Here is a 27,278-nt window from a genome sequence, read left to right as displayed (position 1 = left end):
GCCTTTAATAATCACTAGAGGCACGATTATACAAAAGAAATATCAAAATAATTAAATGTCAATATAAAAACACCCTTATGTTTCACAAAGATCCCATTGATAACTTTAACGCTTCAAGTCCTGTTCAACTATCTTTATTTCTCAAACTTATCCTGCACAACTTGATCTAGGTTCGATTACCATTCAATGGTAAAGTAACTCCTTGGGTTATTGGAGATGATAGCGTCACTAGCGAAGGTAGCATTGGTATAGTGAGGAATATCGATTATTTCCGCCCCTCCATCACAAGCTTTAGTTGCCATCTGAAATTCAAAAAAGAAAAAAGAAAGATAATTACGTTAATCCTTTGTCATGCCTACCTAACTCTCTAAAACCTGTCTATTTATATGAAAACTTAATAGAAGCTGTGATATGCGAACATGTCTTCGAAATCAAAATAAACAACCGGATGTGACGTCACGATGAATGTATGATGCTTTACCTTAAACCCAGTTGAAGTACATCCAAGGAATATGCCGCTGACACCCCCATGGTCTTGTTTTACCTGATTGTATGTACCATGTCGAAATGTTCCGATCGGCGTAAACAAGCCAATAGAATGTGAAAGACAATCGGACATCACCTAAAATGTTTTAATTATTTAATGAATATTATTTTCAATCATGATTAAAATATACATCTTAACATATTTTCCTCGATATTGCAAATATCGTAAAGTCATGCACACGTTAAAAGGATCCATCACAGTAAGGGATGCAGAATCGCAAATAGTACAGATGAAGCCTTTTGATACTGACATACTGAAGTACTAGGTAAAATATGATCATCAATCGATAAACGACAGCGAAATTGACATTCCCGACCCTTCTGAAGTAGCTAGGATCCCCGGCTGATATATATGGACACTATTGCCATCAGCAAAGTCCGTCCTACGTGACTATGCTTCAGAGCCGATACGTATTGACAATAATAGTATCCCAAACCTTGCCGTGATCCTGAGCAAATAGGTATTGGCAATATTGACATCACTATCAATTCCTATGTGGCTATTTTCCTTGTATTTTCAAGTATTGACAATATTGATATCACCACCTTGACTGACTCGGATGATGAACGATGGCAACATGACCCGGTTAATGGTGTGGTAGTTGTTTTCTTTTTTATCATCTTAATTTTTGCCACAATCAGGTTGCAGATAATGCAAAGTCACGTATATTACACAATGGTGTATGTAGCAGGTGATGCGGTCGTTATTTTTGCTGTCCTATAATCTTGCGCCCGCTGCTAGATAGTCCATAAGTTACGATCACTTTCGAAGTTTGCATCATTAGAATATATCATGGGAGAAGCAAGGGCTTATTCTTACCTGTTTTAATTGATGTCGGCAAAACCGTAGTAATCACTTAGCTAATTGCGTTTATTTTGAAGATTATAGGGGTCAACAACACATTTAAAAGCCAGACAGTGTAGCAGTTTAACAGAATGGAGATCCCGAGATTTGATTTTAATACATGAAATAATCACACTTGCATATCAGGGTTTTTGAGAGCGAAAAAAAAGAAAAAAAAGAAAGGTATTTATTAATCAAGTATGAGCATATCACGAGCACATTCGCGTTTTATCGCGTCAAGGTTAATGACAAAGTCAAGGTTGCTATCCATAGACAATATTTTTCAATGCAACAGTGACCTCATTACTCAATGCATTTTAATTAAACTTCATATATTAGTGAAGTGTGCGAACCCTCGCTCTAATAAACATGTCGAGGTATTAAAGTTAAAGGCAAAGGCACACGAACTAGTGAGAGAAAATCGTTTATCATCCCTAACGCGACACATCTTAATATATTTTGACCAAACTTATTACTGAATATTGGTCAAGTGTGAAAACACCTAGAACGACTTGGTAACACGGCTTACTGTCAAATACTTTGCTGGCTACAGACATAAGTATCATATGAAAATATAAATCTAGATAGAATTCAAGTGGATAACAGGTCGATTGTATGAAAGTACATCATGACAAAACGTAACCTGTCGATCAGTAACTCTTTTGTTGGCATTGTTTGTATAACCATTCATGTCGTTTATAGACTGTTATTTTTCGTACATGATACATACTGATCCTCCCTGGTGCCAACCATATACATCCGCAGGGATCCCATGACAGTGGGTATGCAGAAAATTGTCTGTTTCAGAACTCCATCGGTCGTCACAATGAACTTTAGATGTGACATTGAGCTCTGCCAATGCCTGGATTGTGCCAAATTTGTCACAGAAGTGAACGCCTGGAACGATACATGTAATGTTAGCGCTAAAAGTTCCAAAACAAACGCAAATATGTTTATCGGATTGTAAGCATGTAGTGTTGATAGTGCAATTGTACCGCGACGTGTGAGGGTCAATACACAGCTACCTTGAACGTGCCAAATTGATTACTGTACGTTCCACTTAATAACTTGCACGTACCACGTAGGATCTTGTACGTAAATCTGGCTACCTTGCTCGTACCACGTAGAATATTGTACGTAAATCTTGCTAAAGTGTATTCGTACAAATTACTATCGTGTACGAATAACTAGCGGATATTTGTCATGGTTAAGAATTTAATTATGATTACACTGGATGTTAATGTGTTTGAAGGTGTGATTATTTGTCTGAGCTTGTGGTTGTGAATGGGTGTGTGTATGACGGTTTTTGTTTCAGCTTATGTTTGCGAATGTAACAGTGTCTATGTTTGAAGAGTTGATATCGTAATTTATACAGTTCAAATATTGGTGATAATACCTGACTCATACAAAATCTTATTCCAGTTGTATTCATATTATTCAATTGAAAATCTACAATCCTAATGTATCCTATGTACAATAATGGCGCCTATATCCAGGTAATGTATATATTCATTATTTTAGCCCTAGATTCCCGAGAAATAGAGCGATAAAGATATTTTGTTCGTGACAGCTTTGTCCCCCATGTCGTGGTATAGGATTGTCACAGACGCGGGTCCGGCTTCGATGACCTGTTCCACAACTAGTGGAACACGGAGACCAGCTCGACCACGAACCCCATCCTCCATCAACTGTTTAAAGTAAAGTAGTTTCAACAGGATAGGTAATGTGTCTTTTTGTCTGAATTGTTTGTGTATATGATGCCTAGCGAGTAAGTGTGACCTATCTTATTAGTTTGGAATCGCTTTCTGCTAAGATTAACCGAATAGATACTCAGAGTAGCCGAATCGACTTATGAAATCATGTAACTGAATCGACTTCTACTCAAAGAGGCTGAATCGACTTCTACTCAGAGTAGTCGAATCGACTTTTACTGAGAGTAACCGAATTGATTTGTCTCAGAATAACCGAAGTGATTTTTTTCTCAGAATAACCGAATGGACTCTACTTAGATTATTATATAGACTTCTACTCAGAGTAGCCGAATCGACTTCTACTAAGGGTAACCGAAACGGCTTTTCCCCCATAATGACCCAATCGAATTCTACTCGACCTGTTTTTCATCTGAGTGTGATAAGATTGTAATGTAAAACACCGCTGCACTGGCCTTTTGTCATATGCACATGAGCATTATCACTAAAACCTTGAACTAAAATTCAATACTGGTCGTGATGTTATGTTCCATAATTCATTTTGCCAGCACTTAATCTGAATGTATATCCTCCGTGAGCCAAGCAAAGGTGAGGCAAATGAGTGCAGCGCTTCATTTCGGAACATTTACATTACTTTACTCACTTGGACACTGGTTGAAGGCACACGATTCTGTGTCTATATTGTTTCCATGGCAGCCATGGCCCCCATGTTGTGGTATAGGATTGTCACAGACGCCGGTCCGGCTTCGATGACCTGTTCCACAACTAGTGGAACACGGAGACCAGCTCGACCACGAACCCCATCCTCCATCAACTGTTTAAAGTAAAGTAGTTTCAACAGTATAGGTAATGTGTCTTTTTGTCTGAATTGTTTGTGTATATGATGCCTAGCGAATAAGTGTGACCTATCTTATTAGTTTGGAATCGCATTCTGCTAAGATTAACCGAATAGATACTCAGAGTAGCCGAATCGACTTACGAAATCATGTAACTGAATCGACTTCTACTCAAAGAGGCCGAATCGACTTCTACTCAGAGTAGTCGAATCGACTTTTACTGAGAGTAACCGAATTGATTTGTCTCAGAATAACCGAAGTGATTTTTTTCTCAGAATAACCGAATGGACTCTACTTAGATTATTATATAGACTTCTACTCAGAGTAGCCGAATCGACTTCTACTAAGGGTAACCGAAACGGCTTTTTCCCCATTATGACCCAATCGAATTCTACTCGACCTGTTTTTCATCTGAGTGTGATAAGATTGTAATGTAAAACACCACTGCACTGGCCTTTTGTCATATGCACATGAGCATTATCACTAAAACCTTGAACTAAAATTCAATACTGGTCGTGATGTTATGTTCCATACTTCATTTTGCCAACACTTAATCTGAATGTATATCATCCGTGAGCCAAGCAAAGGTGAGGCAAATGAGTGCAGCGCTTCATTTCGGAACATTTACATTACTTTACTCACTTGGACACTGGTTGAAGGCACACGATTCTGTGTCTATATTGTTTCCATGGCAGCCATGGCCCCCATGTTGTGGTTTGGGATTGTCACAGACGCGGGTACGGTGTTTGTTTCCTGTTCCACAACTAGCCGAACATGAAGACCAGGTTGACCAGGTGCCCCACCCTCCATTCACTGCGTAAACAACCAGCGTAATTTAAAGAATTATCTATTTTAGAGTCTAAATATATATTGTAGGCGAATTGCATATGTATGCATCGCTGCTTTCAGTAGCCGTTATTAACCAAGACAGGATCATACACCAAGCCTTTCAAAAATATGTTTTAGCGATCACATACATGCCATACCTCCCGGCGTGAGACAAAATCTCCCTTGTTTTCAAGTCATTAATTTCCTCCCGGGAGGAGAGCCCAAATTCCCGTATTTTGTAATTCCCTCCGGTATTTTTGTCAACGCCATTTTTGTTTACAATTCAGTAGTTTTTCTCGCGACATCTGGCTAAATTTAGCGATCACGTGATCCATCTGTTCACGTGATCACTCAATCAAAATGGCGCCTGTTGGACACGGCTTTCACACGAAGCTGTGGCAAGTGTAATGTTTGCGCTAGAATATCTATCACCATGAAATAAAGGCAAGTCGCTTACAAACAACTTGAACCCCCTTAGCTAACAGACTTGAAATATTGTTTGTTTTCTTTTAGGACCATACTTTGATGATGGTAATTGATACAGAGTCTGGTCAGACGCAAAATCACACGTGTTTTTCATTTACCATGTGTATCGTTGATCAGTGATAGCAAGATGAAATCCGATATTTTCTTTTAGAAAACTATCAAAATTAGCACATCTGTTGGTCGTTACAAAGTGGTCAATCATGGTGTTTACAATGACTGTACAGTCCATGACAGAGACTTTTTTTCTTTTTTCTTAAAAATTCTTGCATTTAGGAATTACATATTACAGTTTTATCTTACATATTCTTCTCACAACTTCCATCCAGACACATTACAAAATCTTTGATTGCATAAGGTTTCATTGTAGAAATGTTTGCTTATACAGTATGTACACATTTATATTTGATTTAATCAAATTTACAGTGTATTTTCTCAAATATTTTTGAGGCTTAATAATCTTGAACTTTAATGATTTTTGAAAATGATATACATTTTACATGGTCTATGTGTCAAATATGTTTTTCAATACGTCCCATACATAGTAAAATTTCTTTGAAGTTTTTAAGCATAAACACAATATTTTTGTGTATAGCAAAAACATTTCATGGATTCAATCATATGACATGATAAGGATTCATTACTTTCCAGAATCATCGTGATATCTATTTCCCCTTCGAAGCAATTTGTACTAAAATCCATCAATTTAGACATTGTTCGAAGAGAAAGACTATGCACATGTTCGATAGGGTAGGGCGCCACCAATGTTAAGATTTAGTATCTACCTGGAAGGTTCTATAAAGTACAATCAACATTGACATTGTCAAAATTGCAATCTATTTTAGCATTGTTCTAATGAAAGGTATACCTGCACATTTTTGGCCATCACAGACTCTTATCTCGTAGTCGTGGATACATTGGCCTGTACAATATCGAGTTTGCGTTCCCTGTCCGCACGTCTCACTGCATGCGCCATAGTCTGTCCACTGAGCTACAGACAGAAATGTTAAGACAGAAATGTTACTATCTTAATAATCTAAAGACTCATTGAAAATTACAATGCATACTTTCAAGTTCCTATCAGATCTGTTATTGGAGACCCCGAAATTTCATTAAATTTAAACTATTTTCGATGTGTTGTCTTTAGATAATTGTTATAAATGACATTGACCATTTAGGTCGGATATACCCCATCAACTTCAAATCAAGGACAAAACTGTCTCTTCAGCATCAGGCGATTTCTTTCACAACATAAGTAACTGGTTTAGATAAATAAAAAAAACGAGGTTTCAATTTCCGTATAGTCAAATTTTAAGTCGTAATACTTTTCAACATAGCGAACATCATTATATTGAACAGCTTCTCAATGTTTTGTGGTACAATAGTTTGTCAATATCAGTGGTTATGCCGTTATCACTGCGGGTCCATGTAAGTATACCATCCCTTAATTGCAACCAAATGGTATCAAATGGCTACAAAGGTCGTGTATGCTTCCGGTGGTGTTTTAGCTACTATCAGAGGTGCTGTCTAAATGTTAACAAATGTGTTTTCTTTAGAGCGAATGGATATTGGTGAGTTGCTGGAATTGTTTGCGACCTCACTACGCATGCCATATATCTGTCCATTCAGAAAAGGTATGGGATGCAGATTGCAATTAGGACCAGGATAGCAGGGATAATAAAGGCGATGCACAGAAAAAATGAGAATGTCATGGCCGGATAGCCGGCCAACACATCAGGAGAGGGAAACACATGTAACTCATGATCAGGTTTCGATAACATTGCCACAAGGTATTGAGCATTAGAATCATATGTGTGCTGACAGAAGGACGTCCATGTTATGGTACATTAGGGTGTAGGTCACTTTAATGTTAGCTGAGAGGTAATCTAGTCCTCTAGATATGCCCTTTTTGTAACCACATGTGGGATTATTAGAGCAGCTATTCACGACAAAGGCTTCTGTACAGTATACTTTCCATATACTCTATACACGGTAAAATACATTGTGTATATCATTTAATCTACTTATTTTTAGAAATTCATATTCACTTTGCATACATTTTTGATTGCTTTATGACTTGGGTGCTCCTTTACACCAGACATAGTTGGATTTGGACTGCGGCTGACTATAAGAGTTCGCTGGCCGGAACGGTCGGTATGGGCATAACATGACTATTACAGTTTATTGACTTTATATTAGACTTACTTTATGTAAGAAAATACCTGTATGGTCAGTGTGTCCGCTGTCGTGTTGGTGACTGTCACAGCAATTACTGCCACACGAATGACAATCTGGTGAAACACGTGAACAACATTTTTAATATGAAATATATATAAGCACAAAAATGAATCAAATAATTGAATAATTGAAAAAGGTAAGAAGTGGAGCGGGGAATCAAAATTGCCAACTCCAGTATTCTAATCTAGTAATAGCGGCGTATTTACCAAATACAATTTACAATCATACACTGGTATAAAGGATTGCAGTGATAAGGACGCAATCACATACTGTAAATAATTACGACCACATATACACACTGGTAAATATTTAAGAACACATTAACACACTGGTAAACAATTAGGACAACAGCCACATACTGGTAAATAATTATGGCCCGAGGCACAAATTGGTGAATAATTAAGACCACTTTATTACTTATATGAATAGTTCATTATCTTTACATGGTGTCAGAAGAAATCCGGAGATCCAGACAACCATAAGGAACCATGGATCATAAACTGCCAGCGCCTAAAAATCTCGTGTTGGACGGCAATGTTGCGGAAAACTGGAGACGTTTGGTTACAACAATACAGGCTATTCATGAGTGCAATGGCGGGAGATGAACTTGAGGAGCCAAAACAATGTGCTACATTTCTGACATTAGCGGGTGAGTCAGCAATTGAAATATATAACACATTTACCTTCGCTGCAGAAGACAAAGATAAAATTGATCCGTTGATAGAAAAAAATAGAGACTATTGCACACCGAAGAAAAACGTAACTTATGAAAGACACGTGTTTCACAAGAGAAACCAGATGAAACATTTGATCAATACCTAACCGATCTCAGAATTTTGTGTAAAGACTGTGAATACGGAAATCTGAAAGAGGGTATCTTGAAAGATAAGATTGTAGAAGGAATAAAGAATGATACACTGAGGGCTAGATTACTGAGAGAACGTAACCTTGATCTACAGAAGTGTATTGATATGTGTAAAGCAGCCGAATCGACAGAGAAACACATGAAAACCTTGTCGTTATCAGAAAATCCAGAACATGTAGATACAGTGAGCCAAAAATATGCTTCAAACAGGGGTAGGAGTAAATACAGGAACACAGGAGGCCGAGGATGTGAATTGTCAAAACACAGAGAGAAATCCCAACCTGCTACTCAGTCTACTTGTTCGTATTGTGCTACAACACATCCAAGAGGAGCTTGTCCTGCAAAAGGAAGGACATGTCGCGCATGCGGTAAGCAAAATCATTTCGCGAAAGCTTGTTTTTCTACGAAAACTCCTAAACCGAGCTCGAGAAACAAAAAGGTAATGAGTGTCGAGGAACATGAACTGTTTATTGACTCTGTAGATTCTAAACATACCCAAGAGTCGTGGATGGCACCATTACAGGTCAACGGTAACATCATACCATTAAAGCTAGATACCGGTGCTGATGTAAATGTTTTACCTATGACCGAGTTTGAGAAGCTACCTAGTAGACCAAGATTGATGTAAGGTTAAAGGCGTACAACGCAGGAGCTATTCCAGTATCTGGTCAGGTTATTCTTAATATATCACACAAGGGACATGACTACAAAACTATGTTCATAGTAAGCCCAGAAAATGTGAAACCAATTCTTGGCAGAAAAAGTTGTGAAACCTTAGGACTTATTAAACTGGTCTTGGCTGTAGAACAGGAACACAAAAACATAGAACCACTTGACAAATCAACAGTTGAAACAGAGTACTCAGATCTGTTTACTGGCTTAGGCTATTTACCGGACAAAGTGAAAATAGAACTTAAGTCTGATGCGGAACCTGTGGTAGAGGCGTGTAGGAAAATACCGTTCGCGTTACACGACCAGTTGAAGGTGGAGCTGGATTATATGGAGAAAATGAATGTGATTCAGAAAATAGAGAAACCAGTTGAGTGGGTCAACTCTCTAGTAGTCGTACAAAAACCCAATGGGAAATTGCGTGTCTGTTTAGATCCCAGGAATTTAAATAAGTTTATCAAACGTGAACACTATAAACTCCCAACTAGAGAAGAGATTATGTCCAGATTTGAAGGAGCAACCATTTTCTCAAAACTTGATGCTGCAAGTGGATTTTGGCAAATCCAGTTGGAGGATGAAAGTGCAGATTTATGTACATTCATCACCCCATTCGAAAGGTATCGGTTCAATAGGCTTCCCTTTGGAATCAGCAGCGCACCCGAGATATACCATCGGATTATACACAACCTATTTGAGGATATACCAGGAGTTGACACTTCCATGGATGACATCATCATATGGGGAAAGAACAGACAGGAACATGATGAACGTGTTCGGGCGGTGCTTCAAAAAGCTAGAAACTCAAATCTAAAGTTGAACAAGGAGAAATGTGAAATAGGCGTCAACAGCTTAACATTCCTTGGAGACACAATCACCTCAGAAGGGGTTAAGCCAGATCCGCGTAAAGTTGAAGCAATTGTTGACATGGTGAGACCTACAAACAGGAAAGAGCTACAAAGATTTCTTGGCATGGTGAATTATCTTGCAAGATTCATCAAAGACTTGTCGAGGAGAACAGAACCACTTCGAAAACTTCTGTTGGAAAAGAATGTATGGCAATGGAATCCTGAACAGGAGACAGCTTTCAACAAACTCAAAGATCTAATCTCGCAGGAACCAATCCTATAATTCTATGATCCAGATAGTGAAATCAGGATATCATGTGACGCATCACAGCTGGGATTAGGAGCCGTACTCCTACAAAAACATGGCAATGACTGGTGTCCAGTAGCCTACGCATCCAGGTCAGTTACTGATTGTGAAAGCAGATATGCCAACATTGAGCGAGAAACACTCGGATTGACTTTTGCATGTGAGCGCTTTCACCAATATATCTATGGCAGATCCTTTGAAGTAGAGACAGATCACAGGCCATTGATCGCTATCTTTAGTAAATCGTACAATGCTTGTCCCCCCAGGATACAGAGACTGAAGCTTAGATTACAGAAGTATGACTTCACATTATTTCACACGCCAGGAAAACTAATGTACGTGGCAGATACATTTCGCTTGATGATGAAGTTGAGATATTTGTGAATGCAGTGTACGAGTCCTTGCCAGTATCAGGAGTTAGACGAGAGGAGCTCGTAGAATCTACTCAGTCAGATGAAACCTTAAGGAAATTGTCTGAAGTTATCACTGCTGGTTGGCCAGAAACACAACATGAATGTCCGTCTGAACTGAAACCGTATTGGACATTTCGTGAGGAACTATCGGTCATTAATGGCTTGATATTGAAAGGAACACGCATTGTTGTACCTAATGACATACGTACTGCTATGCTTAAGAAGATTCATCATGGTCACTTGGGTCGCGAGAAGTGTAAAACCGCGCCAGGCAAGTTGTTTATTGGCCAAATATGAACTTTGACATAGATAATATTGTGGATAATTGTGAGGTTTGCAGAAAATACAACCCAACCCAACCGTCTGAACCGTTGATACCTCATGCGATAGCAGATTCTCCATGGGAAAAAATATCAACATATTTGTTCTCGTTTGCTGGAAAAAACTACATCGTGATGTGTGATGCTTTCTCAAATTACCCAGAGGTCCTAACATTGTCAAGTCAGACTACACATTCTGTTATTCAAGCACTCAAAAGTGTTTTTGCGAGACATGGCGTCCCAAAAGTAGTTGTCAGTGATAATGGTCCATGTTATAGCAGCAGAGAATTCAAAGATTTTGCGTTTGAGTGGAATTTTCAACATGTGACCAGCAGTCCACGCTATCCACAGTCAAACGGACTCTCTGAAAGAACCTTTCAAACTGTCAAAAAATATGTTCAAAAAATGCAAGGAAAGTGGAGAAGACGTCAACATGGCATTGTTAGTCTACAGAAGTACACCTATGGATAATGGAAAATTCCCTGCTGAAATGTTGATGGGAAGAGAACTTGTGTCAAACTTACCTTCGAGTGAACTCAAGGATAAAGCTAAACACCCCGATGTTAAACTCTTGAGAAATCAACAGAAAATGAAACAAAAGCATTTCTATGACAACCGTAACCATGTTAAAGCATTGACCACATTGGATCGCGGGAACCAGGTACTCATTCAAGATTCAAATGGTTATTGGAAAGACCATGCTACAGTCGTGGGAAAAGTGAATCCTAGGTCATATATCGTCCAAGGGAATCAAGGAGTTTGTTACAGAAGGAACAGACGTCACCTGAAAAAAGTGTCGTTCCAGAAGGAAACACCGTCTTCAGATGTATATACTGAATTTGATGGAAATGGTCAAAATTCTGATGATTCTGAGCTGATTGAGAACTATGAATCAACATCAAACACTAGAATTGAACCCAAAACCTCATCTAGTGTCCAGGAACCTGCTGGATTGTGCTTCAGAACCAGTTCCGGAAGAGTTGTGAAAAGACCTGATCGATAAATTGAAACTGTGTAATTATATCGGTATTCCGTGGAATTAAGAAGTTATGATAAGAGTTATGTTTCCATTATATGAACTGTAATGAAACAAACACTGATAATTATAGTTCTATTCATTGTTCTTTATTTCAAGAGCTAATCTCTTGCATGGACTTGGTTAAAACTGAGTTAAAGATATATAATTGTCTTTATCACTAGGTAAATGATAATTTAATTGCTTAAAGTTAGTTAATAATAATGTTGTGAAAGTGTCCATCCTATGTTTTGTGTTTGGCGACTTTAAAGTTAATTCCTTTAAGTGTGGGGATGTAATGATAATGTATAGTATAGTCTATCAGGTTTGATCCGGATCCTTATCCGTCATTATATCCGGATATTAGTATTCCCCCGAGTAGCCCGGATGTCGCCGCCATATGTGAAACACATGTAACTCGAAGTTAATACAAGAGATGACACTTTATTACTTATATGAATAGTTCATTATCTTTACAAGTCACATGCTGGTAAATAATTAGGAACCCGGGCACAAATTTGTGAATAATAAGAACCACAGTCACTTGTTATAAATTAAGACCATAGACATATACTGGTAAATATTTACATATATCTCTTGTTCCGCTTAATAAACTCGGACTGTGAATAAATTAGCATATACGCCGTGAAAAAAGTTCAGCGGATTGATAAGCGCGGGATCGTCAACATGATTATAACGTCGTCTATTTGTGACGTTACCGGACCGTAAACTAGACAGTGCCATTTTGAAAGGACTGACCAACGCAATTTTCTCTGCACAAAAATGCTAACGTCAAGTGAGTATTTTGTCAAAAACTGAACTGAATTTTGCGGAATGGGTACATATTTAACTTTCCCAGGGGGTAAGCTAACAACAAATGACTGCAGCGTACAGTTATGATAGAGCATTTTACCACGTCACAACTAAATCTATGTCAATGCACGCTGTCTTGATAACCATAGTTAATCTGAGACGGAAATTGTGGATTATGAATATATCAATTAATTAAAAACGTAAAAGGTTTTAACAAAAAATGTTGAGTTATTTCTATTAATTTTGTTCACACTACTGTTGTATTTACGTAGATTCACTGGAACTATTTTATCTTAGCAACCACGGCTGCCGTAGTTACCAACACACCCTGAATCTAATTTTTTCATCGTACTGTATCTAAAGGATTTGTTTGGTATGAATATAGGGATTGCACCTCATTTTGACTGCGTATACGGTAGTATGCCTGCAGTTGGCAACTAACATATCATATCGAGCTCGAACTAAATGTTAGTTCTTATTACCTCCCTTTGATCATAAAGATAATTATATTCATAAAAGGTGCTTCAGCTCCATAAATATTTCATCTCCATTCACTAGATTTATATACATATTTCTTACACTTCTTCACTTTCAAGTTTTAAAGTATAATTCTACTATTGTTCTGTTTATATTGAAGGAGACTAATATAGGCCAAGCCTGCTGTCTAACCCATTTTATATCAATGTTATACAATAAAATATAATGAAATGAAAATATGATTAGGACCAGTCACATAATGGTTACTAAATGTAATTAGGATCACAGTCACATACTGGTAAATAATAAGGACTACAGTCACACACTGGTAAATAATTTCAGTTAAACATATTTTATTGCAAATCAAAGGGATTGAACATCAGGCTAAGCCTATATTAAAGTTCTCTCCATAACATATTACATTTATTTCAAATAATTAGTATCTGGTTATTAGTGAAGAATGGAAAGTATAGTAAATATATAGAAAGAGTATTTGTGAATAATATATAATGATAATCTTATGTATTTTCTTTTCTTTATGATATTTTACAAATCATTGTGAAATATATATTAGAACTCGGTTACTACGCAGGAGAGAGACAAGTGTTTGACCAACAACAGAGTTTCCGACTACAATGTCCATTTGGTAAATACCAGTAGTCTTCTACTCATGTGTTAACCAAACACGCATCTTCCTACCGCATATAAATTGGTACCATATAAGAATTTAAAATAAAACTTACAATTGTCTAATTCTGGATAAGCCCAAATCAAATAAGATTATCAATTGAGATTGTTCTTAGTAAGGAGATAAATCAATTATACATAACTAGCAAGTCAACACATCTCACTCAACTTTATAACTTTATAACTAGTTAATAATTAGGACCACAGTCACACACTGGTGAATAGTTAGGACCACGGTCACACACTGGTAAATCATTAGGACCACAGTCACATACTGGTAAATAATTAGGACCACATTCACACACTGGCAAATAGTTAGGATCACATTCACACACTGGTAAATCATTAGGACCACAGTCACACACTGGTAAATAGTTAGGATCACAGTCACAAACTGGTAAATAGTTAGGATCACAGTCACAAACTGGTAAATCATTAGGACCACAGTCACACAATGGTAAATAGTTAGGATCACAGTCACACACTGGTAAATAGTTAGGATCACAGTCACACACTGGTAAATAATTAGGACCACAGTCACACACTGGTAAATAGTTAGGACCACAGTCACACACTGGTAAATAGTAAGGACCACAGTCACACACTGGTAAATAGTTAGGACCACAGTCACACACTGGTAAATAGTTAGGATCACAGTCACACACTGGTAAATAGTAAGGACCACAGTCACACACTGGTAAATAGTTAGGACCACAGTCACACACTGGTAAATAGTTAGGATCACAGTCACACACTGGTAAATAATTAGGACCACAGTCACACACTGGTAAATAGTTAGGACCACAGTCACACACTGGTAAATCATTAGGACGACAGTCACACACTGGTAAATAATTAGGATCACAGTCACACACTGGTAGATAGTTAGGACCACATTCACACACTGGTAAATAGTAAGGACCACAGTCACACACTGGTAAATAGTTAGGATCACAGTCACAAACTGGTAAATCATTAGGACCACAGTCACACAATGGTAAATAGTTAGGATCACAGTCACAAACTGGTAAATCATTAGGACCACAGTCACACACTGGTAAATAATTAGGACCACAGTCACACACTGGTAAATAGTTAGGACCACAGTCACACACTGGTAAATAGTAAGGACCACAGTCACACACTGGTAAATAGTTAGGACCACAGTCACACACTGGTAAATAGTTAGGATCACATTCACACACTGGTAAATAATTAGGATCACAGTCACACACAGGTAAATCATTAGGATCACATTCCTTCACTGGTAAACAGTTAGGACCACAGTCACACACTGGTAAATAGTAAGGACCACAGTCACACACTGGTAAATAGTTAGGACCACAGTCACACACTGGTAAATAGTTAGGACCACAGTCACACACTGGTAAATAATTAGGATCACAGTCACAAACTGGTAAATCATTAGGACCACATTCACACACTGGTAAATCATTAGGATCACATTCACTCACTGGTAAACAGTTAGGACCACAGTCAAACACTGTAAATAATTAGGACCACAGTCACACAATGGTAAAGAATTAGGACCACAGTCACACGCTGGTAAATAGTAAGGATCATATTCACACACAGATAAATCATTAGGACCACAGTCACACACTGGTAAATCATTAGGATCACAGTCACAAACTGGTAAATAGTAAGGACCACAGTCACACACTGGTAAATCATTAGGATCACAGTCACACACTGGTAAGTAATTAGGACCACAGTCACACACTGGTAAATAATTAGGACCACATTCACACACTGGTAAATAGTTAGGACCACAGTCACACACTGGTAAATAGTAAGGACCACAGTCACAAACTGGTAAATAATTAGGACCACATTCACACACTGGTAAATAGTTAGGACCACAGTCACACACTGGCAAATAGTTAGGACCACAGTCACACACTGGTAAATCATTAGGACCACAGTCACACACTGGTAAATCATTAGGACCACATTCACACTCATAAATAGTTAGGACCACAGTCACACACTGGTAAATCATTAGGACCACAGTCACACACTGGTAAATAGTTAGGACCACATTCACACACTGGCAAAAGTTAGGACCACAGTCACACACTGGTAAATAATTAGGACCACAGTCACACACAAGAAATAATTAGGATCGCAGTCACACACTGGTAAATAGTTAGGACCACAGTCACACACTGGAAATATTTAGGACCACATTCACACACTGGTAAATAATTAGGACCACAGTCACACACTGGTAAATCATTAGGACCACAGTCAAGCACTGGTAAATAATTAGGATCACAGTCACACACTGGTAGATCATACTGATCACAGTCACAAACTGGAAATATTTAGGATCATATTCACACACTGGAAATAATTAGGATCACAGTCACACACTGGTAAATCATTAGGACCACAGTCACACACTGGAATTATTTAGGATCACATTCACACACTGGAAATAATTAGGATCACAGTCACACACTGGTAAATAGTTAGGACCACAGTCACAAACTGGTAAATCATTAGGACCACAGTCACAAACTGGTAAATCATTAGGACCACAGTCACACACTGGTAAATAGTTAGGATCACAGTCACACACTGGTAAATAGTTAGGACCACATTCACAAACTGGTAAATCATTAGGACCACAGTCACAAACTGGTAAATCATTAGGACCACAGTCACACACTGGTAAATAATTAGGTCCACAGTCACACACTGGTAAATAGTTAGGACCACATTCACAATCGTAAATAGTTAGGACCACAGTCACACACTGGTAAATAGTTAGGACCACATTCACAATCGTAAATAGTTAGGACCACAGTCACACACTGGTAAATAGTTAGGACCACAGTCACACACTGTTAAATCATTAGGACCACAGTCACGCACTGGTAAATAATTAGGACCACAGTCACACACTGGTAAATAATTAGGACCACAGTCACACACTGGTAAATAGTTAGGACCACAGTCACACACTGGTAAATAGTTAGGACCACAGTCACACACTGGTAAATAGTTAGGACCACAGTCACAAACTGGTAAATCATTAGGATCACAGTCAAGCACTGGTAAATCATTAGGATCACAGTCAAGCACTGGTAAATCATTAGGATCACAGTCACAAACTAGTAAATAATTAGGACCACAGTCACACACTGGTAAATAATTAGGACCACATTCACAAACTGGTAAATCATTAGGACCACAGTCACAAACTGGTAAATCATTAGGACCACAGTCACACACTGGTAAATAATTAGGTCCACAGTCACACACTGGTAAATAGTTAGGACCACATTCACAATCGTAAATAGTTAGGACCACAGTCACACACTGGTAAATAGTTAGGACCACATTCACAATCGTAAATAGTTAGGACCACAGTCACACACTGGTAAATAGTTAGGACCACAGTCACACACTGTTAAATCATTAGGACCACAGTCACGCACTGGTAAATAATTAGGACCACAGTCACACACTGGTAAATAATTAGGACCACAGTCACACACTGGTAAATAGTTAGGACCACAGTCACACACTGGTAAATAGTTAGGACCACAGTCACACACTGGTAAATAGTTAGGACCACAGTCACAAACTGGTAAATCATTAGGATCACAGTCAAGCACTGGTAAATCATTAGGATCACAGTCAAGCACTGGTAAATCATTAGGATCACAGTCACAAACTAGTAAATAATTAGGACCACAGTCACACACTGGTAAATAATTAGGACCACAGTCACAAACTGGTAAATAGTTAGGATCACAGTCACAAACTGGTAAATCATTAGGACCACAGTCACACAATGGTAAATAGTTAGGATCACAGTCACAAACTGGTAAATCATTAGGACCACAGTCACACAATGGTAAATAGTTAGGATCACAGTCACACACTGGTAAATAGTTAGGATCACAGTCACACACTGGTAAATAATTAGGACCACAGTCACACACTGGTAAATAGTTAGGACCACAGTCACACACTGGTAAATAGTAAGGACCACAGTCACACACTGGTAAATAGTTAGGACCACAGTCACACACTGGTAAATAGTTAGGACCACAGTCACACACTGGTAAATAGTTAGGATCACAGTCACACACTGGTAAATAATTAGGACCACAGTCACACACTGGTAAATAGTTAGGACCACAGTCACACACTGGTAAATCATTAGGACGACAGTCACACACTGGTAAATAATTAGGATCACAGTCAAGCACTGGTAAATAATTAGGATCACAGTCACACACTGGTAGATCATACTGATCACAGTCACAAACTGGAAATATTTAGGATCACATTCACACACTGGAAATAATTAGGATCACAGTCACACACTGGTAAATCATTAGGACCACAGTCACACACTGGAATTATTTAGGATCACATTCACACACTGGAAATAATTAGGACCACAGTCACACACTGGTAAATCATTAGGACCACAGTCAAGCACTGGTAAATAATTAGGATCACAGTCACACACTGGTAGATCATACTGATCACAGTCACAAACTGGAAATATTTAGGATCACATTCACACACTGGAAATAAATAGGATCACAGTCACACACTGGTAAATCATTAGGACCACAGTCACACACTGGAATTATTTAGGATCACATTCACACACTGGAAATAATTAGGATCACAGTCACACACTGGTAAATAGTTAGGACCACAGTCACAAACTGGTAAATCATTAGGACCACAGTCACAAACTGGTAAATCATTAGGACCACAGTCACACACTGGTAAATAGTTAGGACCACATTCACACACTGGTAAATAATTAGGACCACAGTCACACACTGGTAAATAGTTAGGACCACAGTCACACACTGGTAAATAATTAGGACCACAGTCACACACTGGTAAATAATTAGGACCACATTCACAAACTGGTAAATCGTTAGGACCACAGTCACAAACTGGTAAATAATTAGGACCACATTCACACACTGGTAAACAGTTAGGACCACAGTCACACACTGGTAAATAATTAGGACCACATTCACACACTGGTAAACAGTTAGGACCACAGTCACACACTGGTAAATAGTTAGGATCACAGTCACACACTGGTAAATAGTTAGGACCACATTCACAAACTGGTAAATCATTAGGACCACAGTCACAAACTGGTAAATCATTAGGACCACAGTTACACACTGGTAAATAATTAGGTCCACAGTCACACACTGGTAAATAGTTAGGACCACATTCACAATCGTAAATAATTAGGACCACATTCACACACTGGTAAATCATTAGGATCACATTCACTCACTGGTAAACAGTTAGGACCACAGTCAAACACTGTAAATAATTAGGACCACAGTCACACAATGGTAAAGAATTAGGACCACAGTCACACGCTGGTAAATAGTAAGGATCATATTCACACACAGATAAATCATTAGGACCACAGTCACACACTGGTAAATCATTAGGATCACAGTCACAAACTGGTAAATAGTAAGGACCACAGTCACACACTGGTAAATCATTAGGATCACAGTCACACACTGGTAAGTAATTAGGACCACAGTCACACACTGGTAAATAATTAGGACCACATTCACACACTGGTAAATAGTTAGGACCACAGTCACACACTGGTAAATAGTAAGGACCACAGTCACAAACTGGTAAATAATTAGGACCACATTCACACACTGGTAAATAGTTAGGACCACAGTCACACACTGGCAAATAGTTAGGACCACAGTCACACACTGGTAAATCATTAGGACCACAGTCACACACTGGTAAATCATTAGGACCACATTCACACTCATAAATAGTTAGGACCACAGTCACACACTGGTAAATCATTAGGACCACAGTCACACACTGGTAAATAGTTAGGACCACATTCACACACTGGCAAAAGTTAGGACCACAGTCACACACTGGTAAATAGTTAGGACCACAGTCACACACAAGAAATAATTAGGATCGCAGTCACACACTGGTAAATAATTAGGACCACAGTCACACACTGGTAAATCATTAGGACCACAGTCAAGCACTGGTAAATAATTAGGATCACAGTCACACACTGGTAGATCATACTGATCACAGTCACAAACTGGAAATATTTAGGATCATATTCACACACTGGAAATAATTAGGATCACAGTCACACACTGGTAAATCATTAGGACCACAGTCACACACTGGAATTATTTAGGATCACATTCACAAACTGGAAATAATTAGGATCACAGTCACACACTGGTAAATAGTTAGGACCACAGTCACAAACTGGTAAATCATTAGGACCACAGTCACAAACTGGTAAATCATTAGGACCACAGTCACACACTGGTAAATAGTTAGGATCACAGTCACACACTGGTAAATAGTTAGGACCACATTCACAAACTGGTAAATCATTAGGACCACAGTCACAAACTGGTAAATCATTAGGACCACAGTCACACACTGGTAAATAATTAGGTCCACAGTCACACACTGGTAAATAGTTAGGACCACATTCACAATCGTAAATAGTTAGGACCACAGTCACACACTGGTAAATAGTTAGGACCACATTCACAATCGTAAATAGTTAGGACCACAGTCACACACTGGTAAATAGTTAGGACCACAGTCACACACTGTTAAATCATTAGGACCACAGTCACGCACTGGTAAATAATTAGGACCACAGTCACACACTGGTAAATAATTAGGACCACAGTCACACACTGGTAAATAGTTAGGACCACAGTCACACACTGGTAAATAGTTAGGACCACAGTCACACACTGGTAAATAGTTAGGACCACAGTCACAAACTGGTAAATCATTAGGATCACAGTCAAGCACTGGTAAATCATTAGGATCACAGTCAAGCACTGGTAAATCATTAGGATCACAGTCACAAACTAGTAAATAATTAGGACCACAGTCACACACTGGTAAATAATTAGGACCACAGTCACAAACTGGTAAATAGTTAGGATCACAGTCACAAACTGGTAAATCATTAGGACCACAGTCACACAATGGTAAATAGTTAGGATCACAGTCACAAACTGGTAAATCATTAGGACCACAGTCACACACTGGTAAATAGTTAGGACCACATTCACACACTGGTAAATAATTAGGACCACAGTCACACTGGTAAATAGTTAGGACCACAGTCACACACTGGTAAATAATTAGGACCACAGTCACACACTGGTAAATAATTAGGACCACATTCACAAACTGGTAAATCGTTAGGACCACAGTCACAAACTGGTAAATAATTAGGACCACATTCACACACTGGTAAACAGTTAGGACCACAGTCACACACTGGTAAATAATTAGGACCACATTCACACACTGGTAAACAGTTAGGACCACAGTCACACACTGGTAAATAGTTAGGATCACAGTCACACACTGGTAAATAGTTAGGACCACATTCACAAACTGGTAAATCATTAGGACCACAGTCACAAACTGGTAAATCATTAGGACCACAGTTACACACTGGTAAATAATTAGGTCCACAGTCACACACTGGTAAATAGTTAGGACCACATTCACAATCGTAAATAATTAGGACCACAGTCACACACTGGTAAATAGTTAGGACCACAGTCACACACTGTTAAATCATTAGGACCACAGTCACGCACTGGTAAATAATTAGGACCACAGTCACACACTGGTAAATAATTAGGACCACAGTCACACACTGGTGAATAGTTAGGACCACAGTCACACACTGGTAAATAGTTAGGACCACAGTCACACACTGGTAAATAGTTAGGACCACAGTCACAAACTGGTAAATCATTAGGATCACAGTCAAGCACTGGTAAATCATTAGGATCACAGTCAAGCACTGGTAAATCATTAGGATCACAGTCACAAACTAGTAAATAATTAGGACCACAGTCACACACTGGTACATAATTAGGACCACAGTCACAAACTGGTAAATAGTTAGGATCACAGTCACAAACTGGTAAATCATTAGGACCACAGTCACACAATGGTAAATAGTTAGGATCACAGTCACAAACTGGTAAATAATTAGGACCACAGTCACAAACTGGTAAATAGTTAGGATCACAGTCACACACTGGTAAATAATTAGGACCACAGTCACACACTGGTAAATAATTAGGACCACAGTCACAAACTGGTAAATAGTTAGGACCACAGTCACACACTGGTAAATAGTTAGGACCACAGTCACACACTGGTAAATAGTTAGGATCACAGTCACACACTGGTAAATAGTTAGGATCACAGTCACACACTGGTAAATAATTAGGACCACAGTCACATACTGGTAAATAATTAGGACCACAGTCACAAACTGGTAAATAGTTAGGATCACAGTCACACACTGGTAAATAATTAGGACCACAGTCATACACTGGTAAATAATTAGGACCACAGTCATACACTGGTAAATCATTAGGACCACAGTCACACACTGGTAAATAATTAGGACCACAGTCACAAACTGGTAAATAGTTAGGATCACAGTCACAAACTGGTAAATCATTAGGACCACAGTCACACAATGGTAAATAGTTAGGACCACAGTCACACACTGGTAAATAATTAGGATCACATTCACACACTGAGAAGTAATTAGGACCACAGTCACACACTGGTAGATAATTAGGATCACAGTCACACACTGGTAAATCATTAGGACCACAGTCACACACTGGTAAATAGTTAGGACCACAGTCACAAACTGGTAAATAATTAGGACCACAGTCACACACTGGTAAATCATTAGGACCACAGTCACACACTGGTAAATCATTAGGACCACAGTCACAAACTGGTAAATCATTAGGACCACAGTCACACACTGGTAAATCATTAGGACCACAGTCACACACTGGTAAATAATTAGGACCACAGTCACACACTGGTAGATAATTAGGACCACAGTCACACACTGGTAAATAATTAGGATCACATTCACTCACTGGTAAACAGTTAGGACCACAGTCACACACTGGTAAGTAATTAGGACCACAGTCACACACTGGTAAATAGTTAGGACCACAGTCACACACTGGTAAGTAATTAGGACCTCAGTCACACAATGGTAAGTAATTAGGAACACAGTCACACACTGGTAAATCATTAGGACCACAGTCAAACACTGGTAAATAATTAGGATCACAGTCACACACTGGTAGATCATACTGACCACAGTCACACACTGGAAATATTTAGGATCACATTCACACACTGGAAATAATTAGGATCACAGTCACACACTGGTAAATAGTTAGGACCACAGTCACACACTGGAAATATTTAGGATCACATTCACACACTGGAAATAATTAGGATCACAGTCACCCACTGGTAAATAGTTAGGACCACAGTCACACACTGGTAAATAGTTAGGACCACAGTCCCAAACTGGTAAATCATTAGGATCACAGTCACACACTGGAAATAATTAAGATCACAGTCACACACTGGTAAATCATTAGGACCACAGTCAAGCACTGGTAAATCATTAGGATCACATTCACACACTGGTAAATCATTAGGATCACAGTCACACACTGGTAAATAGTTAGGACCACAGTCACACACTGGTAAGTAAGTAGGACCCAGTCACAAACTGGTAAATAATTAGGATCACATTCACTCACTGGTAAACAGTTAGGACCAGAGTCACACACTGGTAAGTAATTAGGACCACAGTCACACACTGGTAAATAATTAGGACCACAGTCACACACTGGTAAATAATTAGGACCACAGTCACACACTGGTAAGTAATTAGGATCACATTCACTCACTGGTAAACAGTTAGGACCACAGTCACACACTGGTAAATAATTAGGACCACTGTCACACACTGGTAAATAATTAGGACCACAGTCACACACTGGTAAATAATTAGGACCACAGTCACACACTGGTAAATAGTTAGGACCACAGTCACACACTGGTAAGTAATTAGGACCTCAGTCACACAATGGTAAAGAATTAGGACCACAGTCACACAGTGGTAAATAATTAGGATCACAGTCACACACTGGTAAGTAATTAGGACCTCAGTCACACAATGGTAAATAATTAGGACCACAGTCACACACTGGTAAGTAATTAGGACCACAGTCACACACTGGTAAATAGTTAGGACCACAGTCGCACACTGGTAAATAGTTAGGACCACAGTCACACACTGGTAAATAGTTAGGACCACAGTCACACACTGGTAAATCATTAGGACCACAGTCACACACTGGTAAATCATTAGGACCACAGTCACACACTGGTAAATCATTAGGACCACAGTCACACACTGGTAAATCATTAGGACCACATTCACACACTGGTTAATCATTAGGATCACAGTCACACACTGGTAAATCATTAGGATCACAGTCACACACTGGTAAATAATTAGGATCACATTCACACACTGGTAAATAGTTAGGACCACAGTCACACACTGGTTAATCATTAGAATCACAGTCACACACTGGTAAATCATTAGGATCACAGTCACACACTGGTAAATCATTAGGATCACATTCACACACTGGTAAATAGTTAGGACCACAGTCACACACTGGTAAATAGTTAGGACCACAGTCACACACTGGTAAATCATTAGGATCACAGTCACACACTGGTAAATCATTAGGACTACAGTCACACACTGGTAAGTAATTAGGACCACAGTCACACACTGGTAAATCATTAGGACCACAGTCACACACTGGTAAATCATTAGGACCACAGTCACACACTGGTAAATAGTTAGGACCACAGTCACACACTGGTAAATAGTTAGGACCACAGTCACACACTGGTAAATAGTTAGGACCACAGTCACACACTGGTAAATAGTTAGGACCACAGTCACACACTGGTAAATAGTTAGGATCACATTCACACACTGGTACATAAGTAGGACCCAGTCACAAACTGGTAAATATCTAGTTAGATAGTAACAGTTACATACATCAATGTGTAATATCACACTATGCTAAACGTAAACTTCACATAGGACTACAATACAGACACTTATGATAAATAATTTTTCATGGGCCAAAATATTGCAATTATATCGTAAGTAAACTATGCCACATTGGAAATTGATGTGTTTTATCATGACTAAAGTAACAGAGTAAATAGTTTTCATTTTTCATATGCCACAGTTATAGTGTCGAAATGAGCGTTACGTTACCATGATTGTGGTGATGATTTGACAGATGTCCTGGACAGCAGTACTCCATGCAGTGAGAAGCACATTCTCTTTTTGATAGATGAGAGGCTGATGACGAAAAAGTAAGTTATTTTGTTATTAAAATAATGTAATGACCAAGCACAAGTCTATCTAATGTATTTGATATAGATTATTACGAAATATCAGAATATTAAAAAACAAATTAATTTAATTTCTGAAAACAATAATATAGTAATTAGAAACACATTAATTGTTTTCTTCCAGATGCCAGAAATATTTTCAATTAATATAAAATTATGCGATTTGGGTTAAAGGGACACCGTTGAAGTGTAGTTTCTGCCCAGATGTAAAACAAAATGTCCCGATAAAAAGTGATTTCGAATGATTTTTATAACCGCTTTCAGGACTTAAACAACTTACATGTGCAGTTTGTCAGTTTAATTCCATTAGTATAATGAAGAAACCCATCCTGTGAAGAATATTCATAATGAAGGTCAATCATGAAATGTCACTTTCAAAACATACATTCTGAAAGGTAACTATTGAAATATATTGAAAAATTCAAATCCTAATAAAACATAATACATAATATAATATATATATAATAAATACATATTGCTTTTATCTGTTTATTTCAGTTTAATACGGGGTTTAAGCGAAACAATATCTTGTATTTGGGTAAGATTGGAATTAGAATATTGACTGTTTTATTAAAAGGAAGGATCGGAACAGTTCCTATGTAGCTCTAAATATAAAAAAAATATTAAAGGAGAAAACATGATATAGTTACCATGTACAAACCTTCTCAAATGATTTAATTTTTATCCATGAACCATGCTTCTCCAACTCGGAATTTCTCAGACAGGAACCGGAAGTTAGCACATCTACAGGAAATGCATCAAGTGATGGTGCTGTCAGTATAGACAGATCAGAATCTGTGCACCAGCACTGTTCATTGGCTAGTGTAAGGTCAAATGTCAGGCAACAGACTAGGAATACAATGGACCGCATGCTGAGGAAGAAAAACATCATTTTATGCCATTGCAAACGATACATATATATGCTGATGTTAAGTATAATTTAATGATAACCAATTGATATAATGTTTTTCATCGATTATTGTAAATGAGTTTTGTCTAATATAAATTATTAGGGATGGATGTATGAATACATATATATACATTTTCCACATATATTCTAATAGTTCTTCCTAATGGGGCCGCGGTGGCCGAGTGGTTAAGGTGTCCCGACACTTTACCACTAGCCCTCCACCTCTGGGTTGCGAGTTCGAAACCTACGTGGGGCAGTTGCCAGGTACTGACTCTAGGCCGGTGGTTTTTCTCCGGGTACTCCGGCTTTCCTCTGGCACGTCCTTAAATGACCCTGGCTGTTAATAGGACGTTAAACAAAAACAAACCAAAAAGTTCTTCCTAATTGACTGCCAATTAGGAAACTTAATATGTCAAACACACACAGATGACATCTTTATAGAATTTTGTAGTCAATCGTTATACTGACTTTAATATGATTATGTTAATAATTAAGGGTACACGAGATTACAGCATCTGAAAACATAAACACTGTAACCAACATTGTATAGAAATATACTATTTGATTGCTTTACGGTATCATTGAATTACGCTACTGTTTTTTCACATTGAGCAATATCTAACTAGTTAATGTCACGATAAATGGTGGTATAGAGGAGTTTCCCAAACATTATACGCGTCCCATATATGTTCTCATTTCACAGCTTCAAAAATATATATCCTGTAAAATTACCTTTTTATAACTTGATCACATCTGTAGATGTGTGTTATGGTTTCTCCTCGTAGTTGTTGCGCTTGGATGCCGTTATCTACCAAAATGAAAGTATCGTGATTCCGAGACACGTTACAATGTGAAGGTCATTCCTCTCACGCTTTACATACTTACTGCTATGGCCACCTGTCGTAATCAGTTCTATTTTAGATCTCGATAAAGGAATTGTACAATGAAAAGTTTGCTTCAATTGACCTGTTGCTTTACCTATTTACTCACTTATTTATTTATAATTGTTTTTGTTTGTGTTTGTTTTTATTAATAATTTTAATAAATAGGAATTTTTTAAAATGCGATTTTTTTTTCAAAAAATGATAACGGTTTACAGAATATTCAAT

General features: G+C 38.2%; 2 protein-coding genes across 2 annotated transcripts; both read right to left on the bottom strand.

The window, feature by feature from the left end:
- Positions 1–118: 118 nt before the first annotated feature.
- On the bottom strand, positions 119–4,309 carry LOC117318060. The gene is made up of 5 exons (XM_033873062.1): positions 4,255–4,309; positions 3,743–3,913; positions 2,121–2,287; positions 482–622; positions 119–302 (listed from the first exon to the last, which is right to left on the bottom strand). Exons 1-5 carry the CDS (start codon positions 4,307–4,309, stop codon positions 177–179), a joined length of 660 nt encoding a protein of 219 aa, XP_033728953.1. The 3' UTR covers positions 119–176.
- A 223-nt stretch (positions 4,310–4,532) lies between these two features.
- LOC117317605 (thrombospondin-2-like) lies at positions 4,533–25,203 on the bottom strand. Its single transcript, XM_033872454.1, has 4 exons — positions 25,120–25,203; positions 7,469–7,537; positions 6,115–6,237; positions 4,533–4,748 (listed from the first exon to the last, which is right to left on the bottom strand). The coding sequence occupies exons 1-4, from the start codon at positions 25,166–25,168 to the stop codon at positions 4,570–4,572; spliced, it is 420 nt and encodes a 139-aa protein (XP_033728345.1). The 5' UTR covers positions 25,169–25,203; the 3' UTR covers positions 4,533–4,569.
- Positions 25,204–27,278: the final 2,075 nt, after the last annotated feature.

This window comes from Pecten maximus, chromosome 19 (assembly GCF_902652985.1).
Source record: "Pecten maximus chromosome 19, xPecMax1.1, whole genome shotgun sequence".
NCBI classification, from domain to species: Eukaryota; Metazoa; Mollusca; class Bivalvia; order Pectinida; family Pectinidae; genus Pecten; species Pecten maximus.
This window is presented reverse-complemented; position numbering and strand designations above follow the sequence as displayed.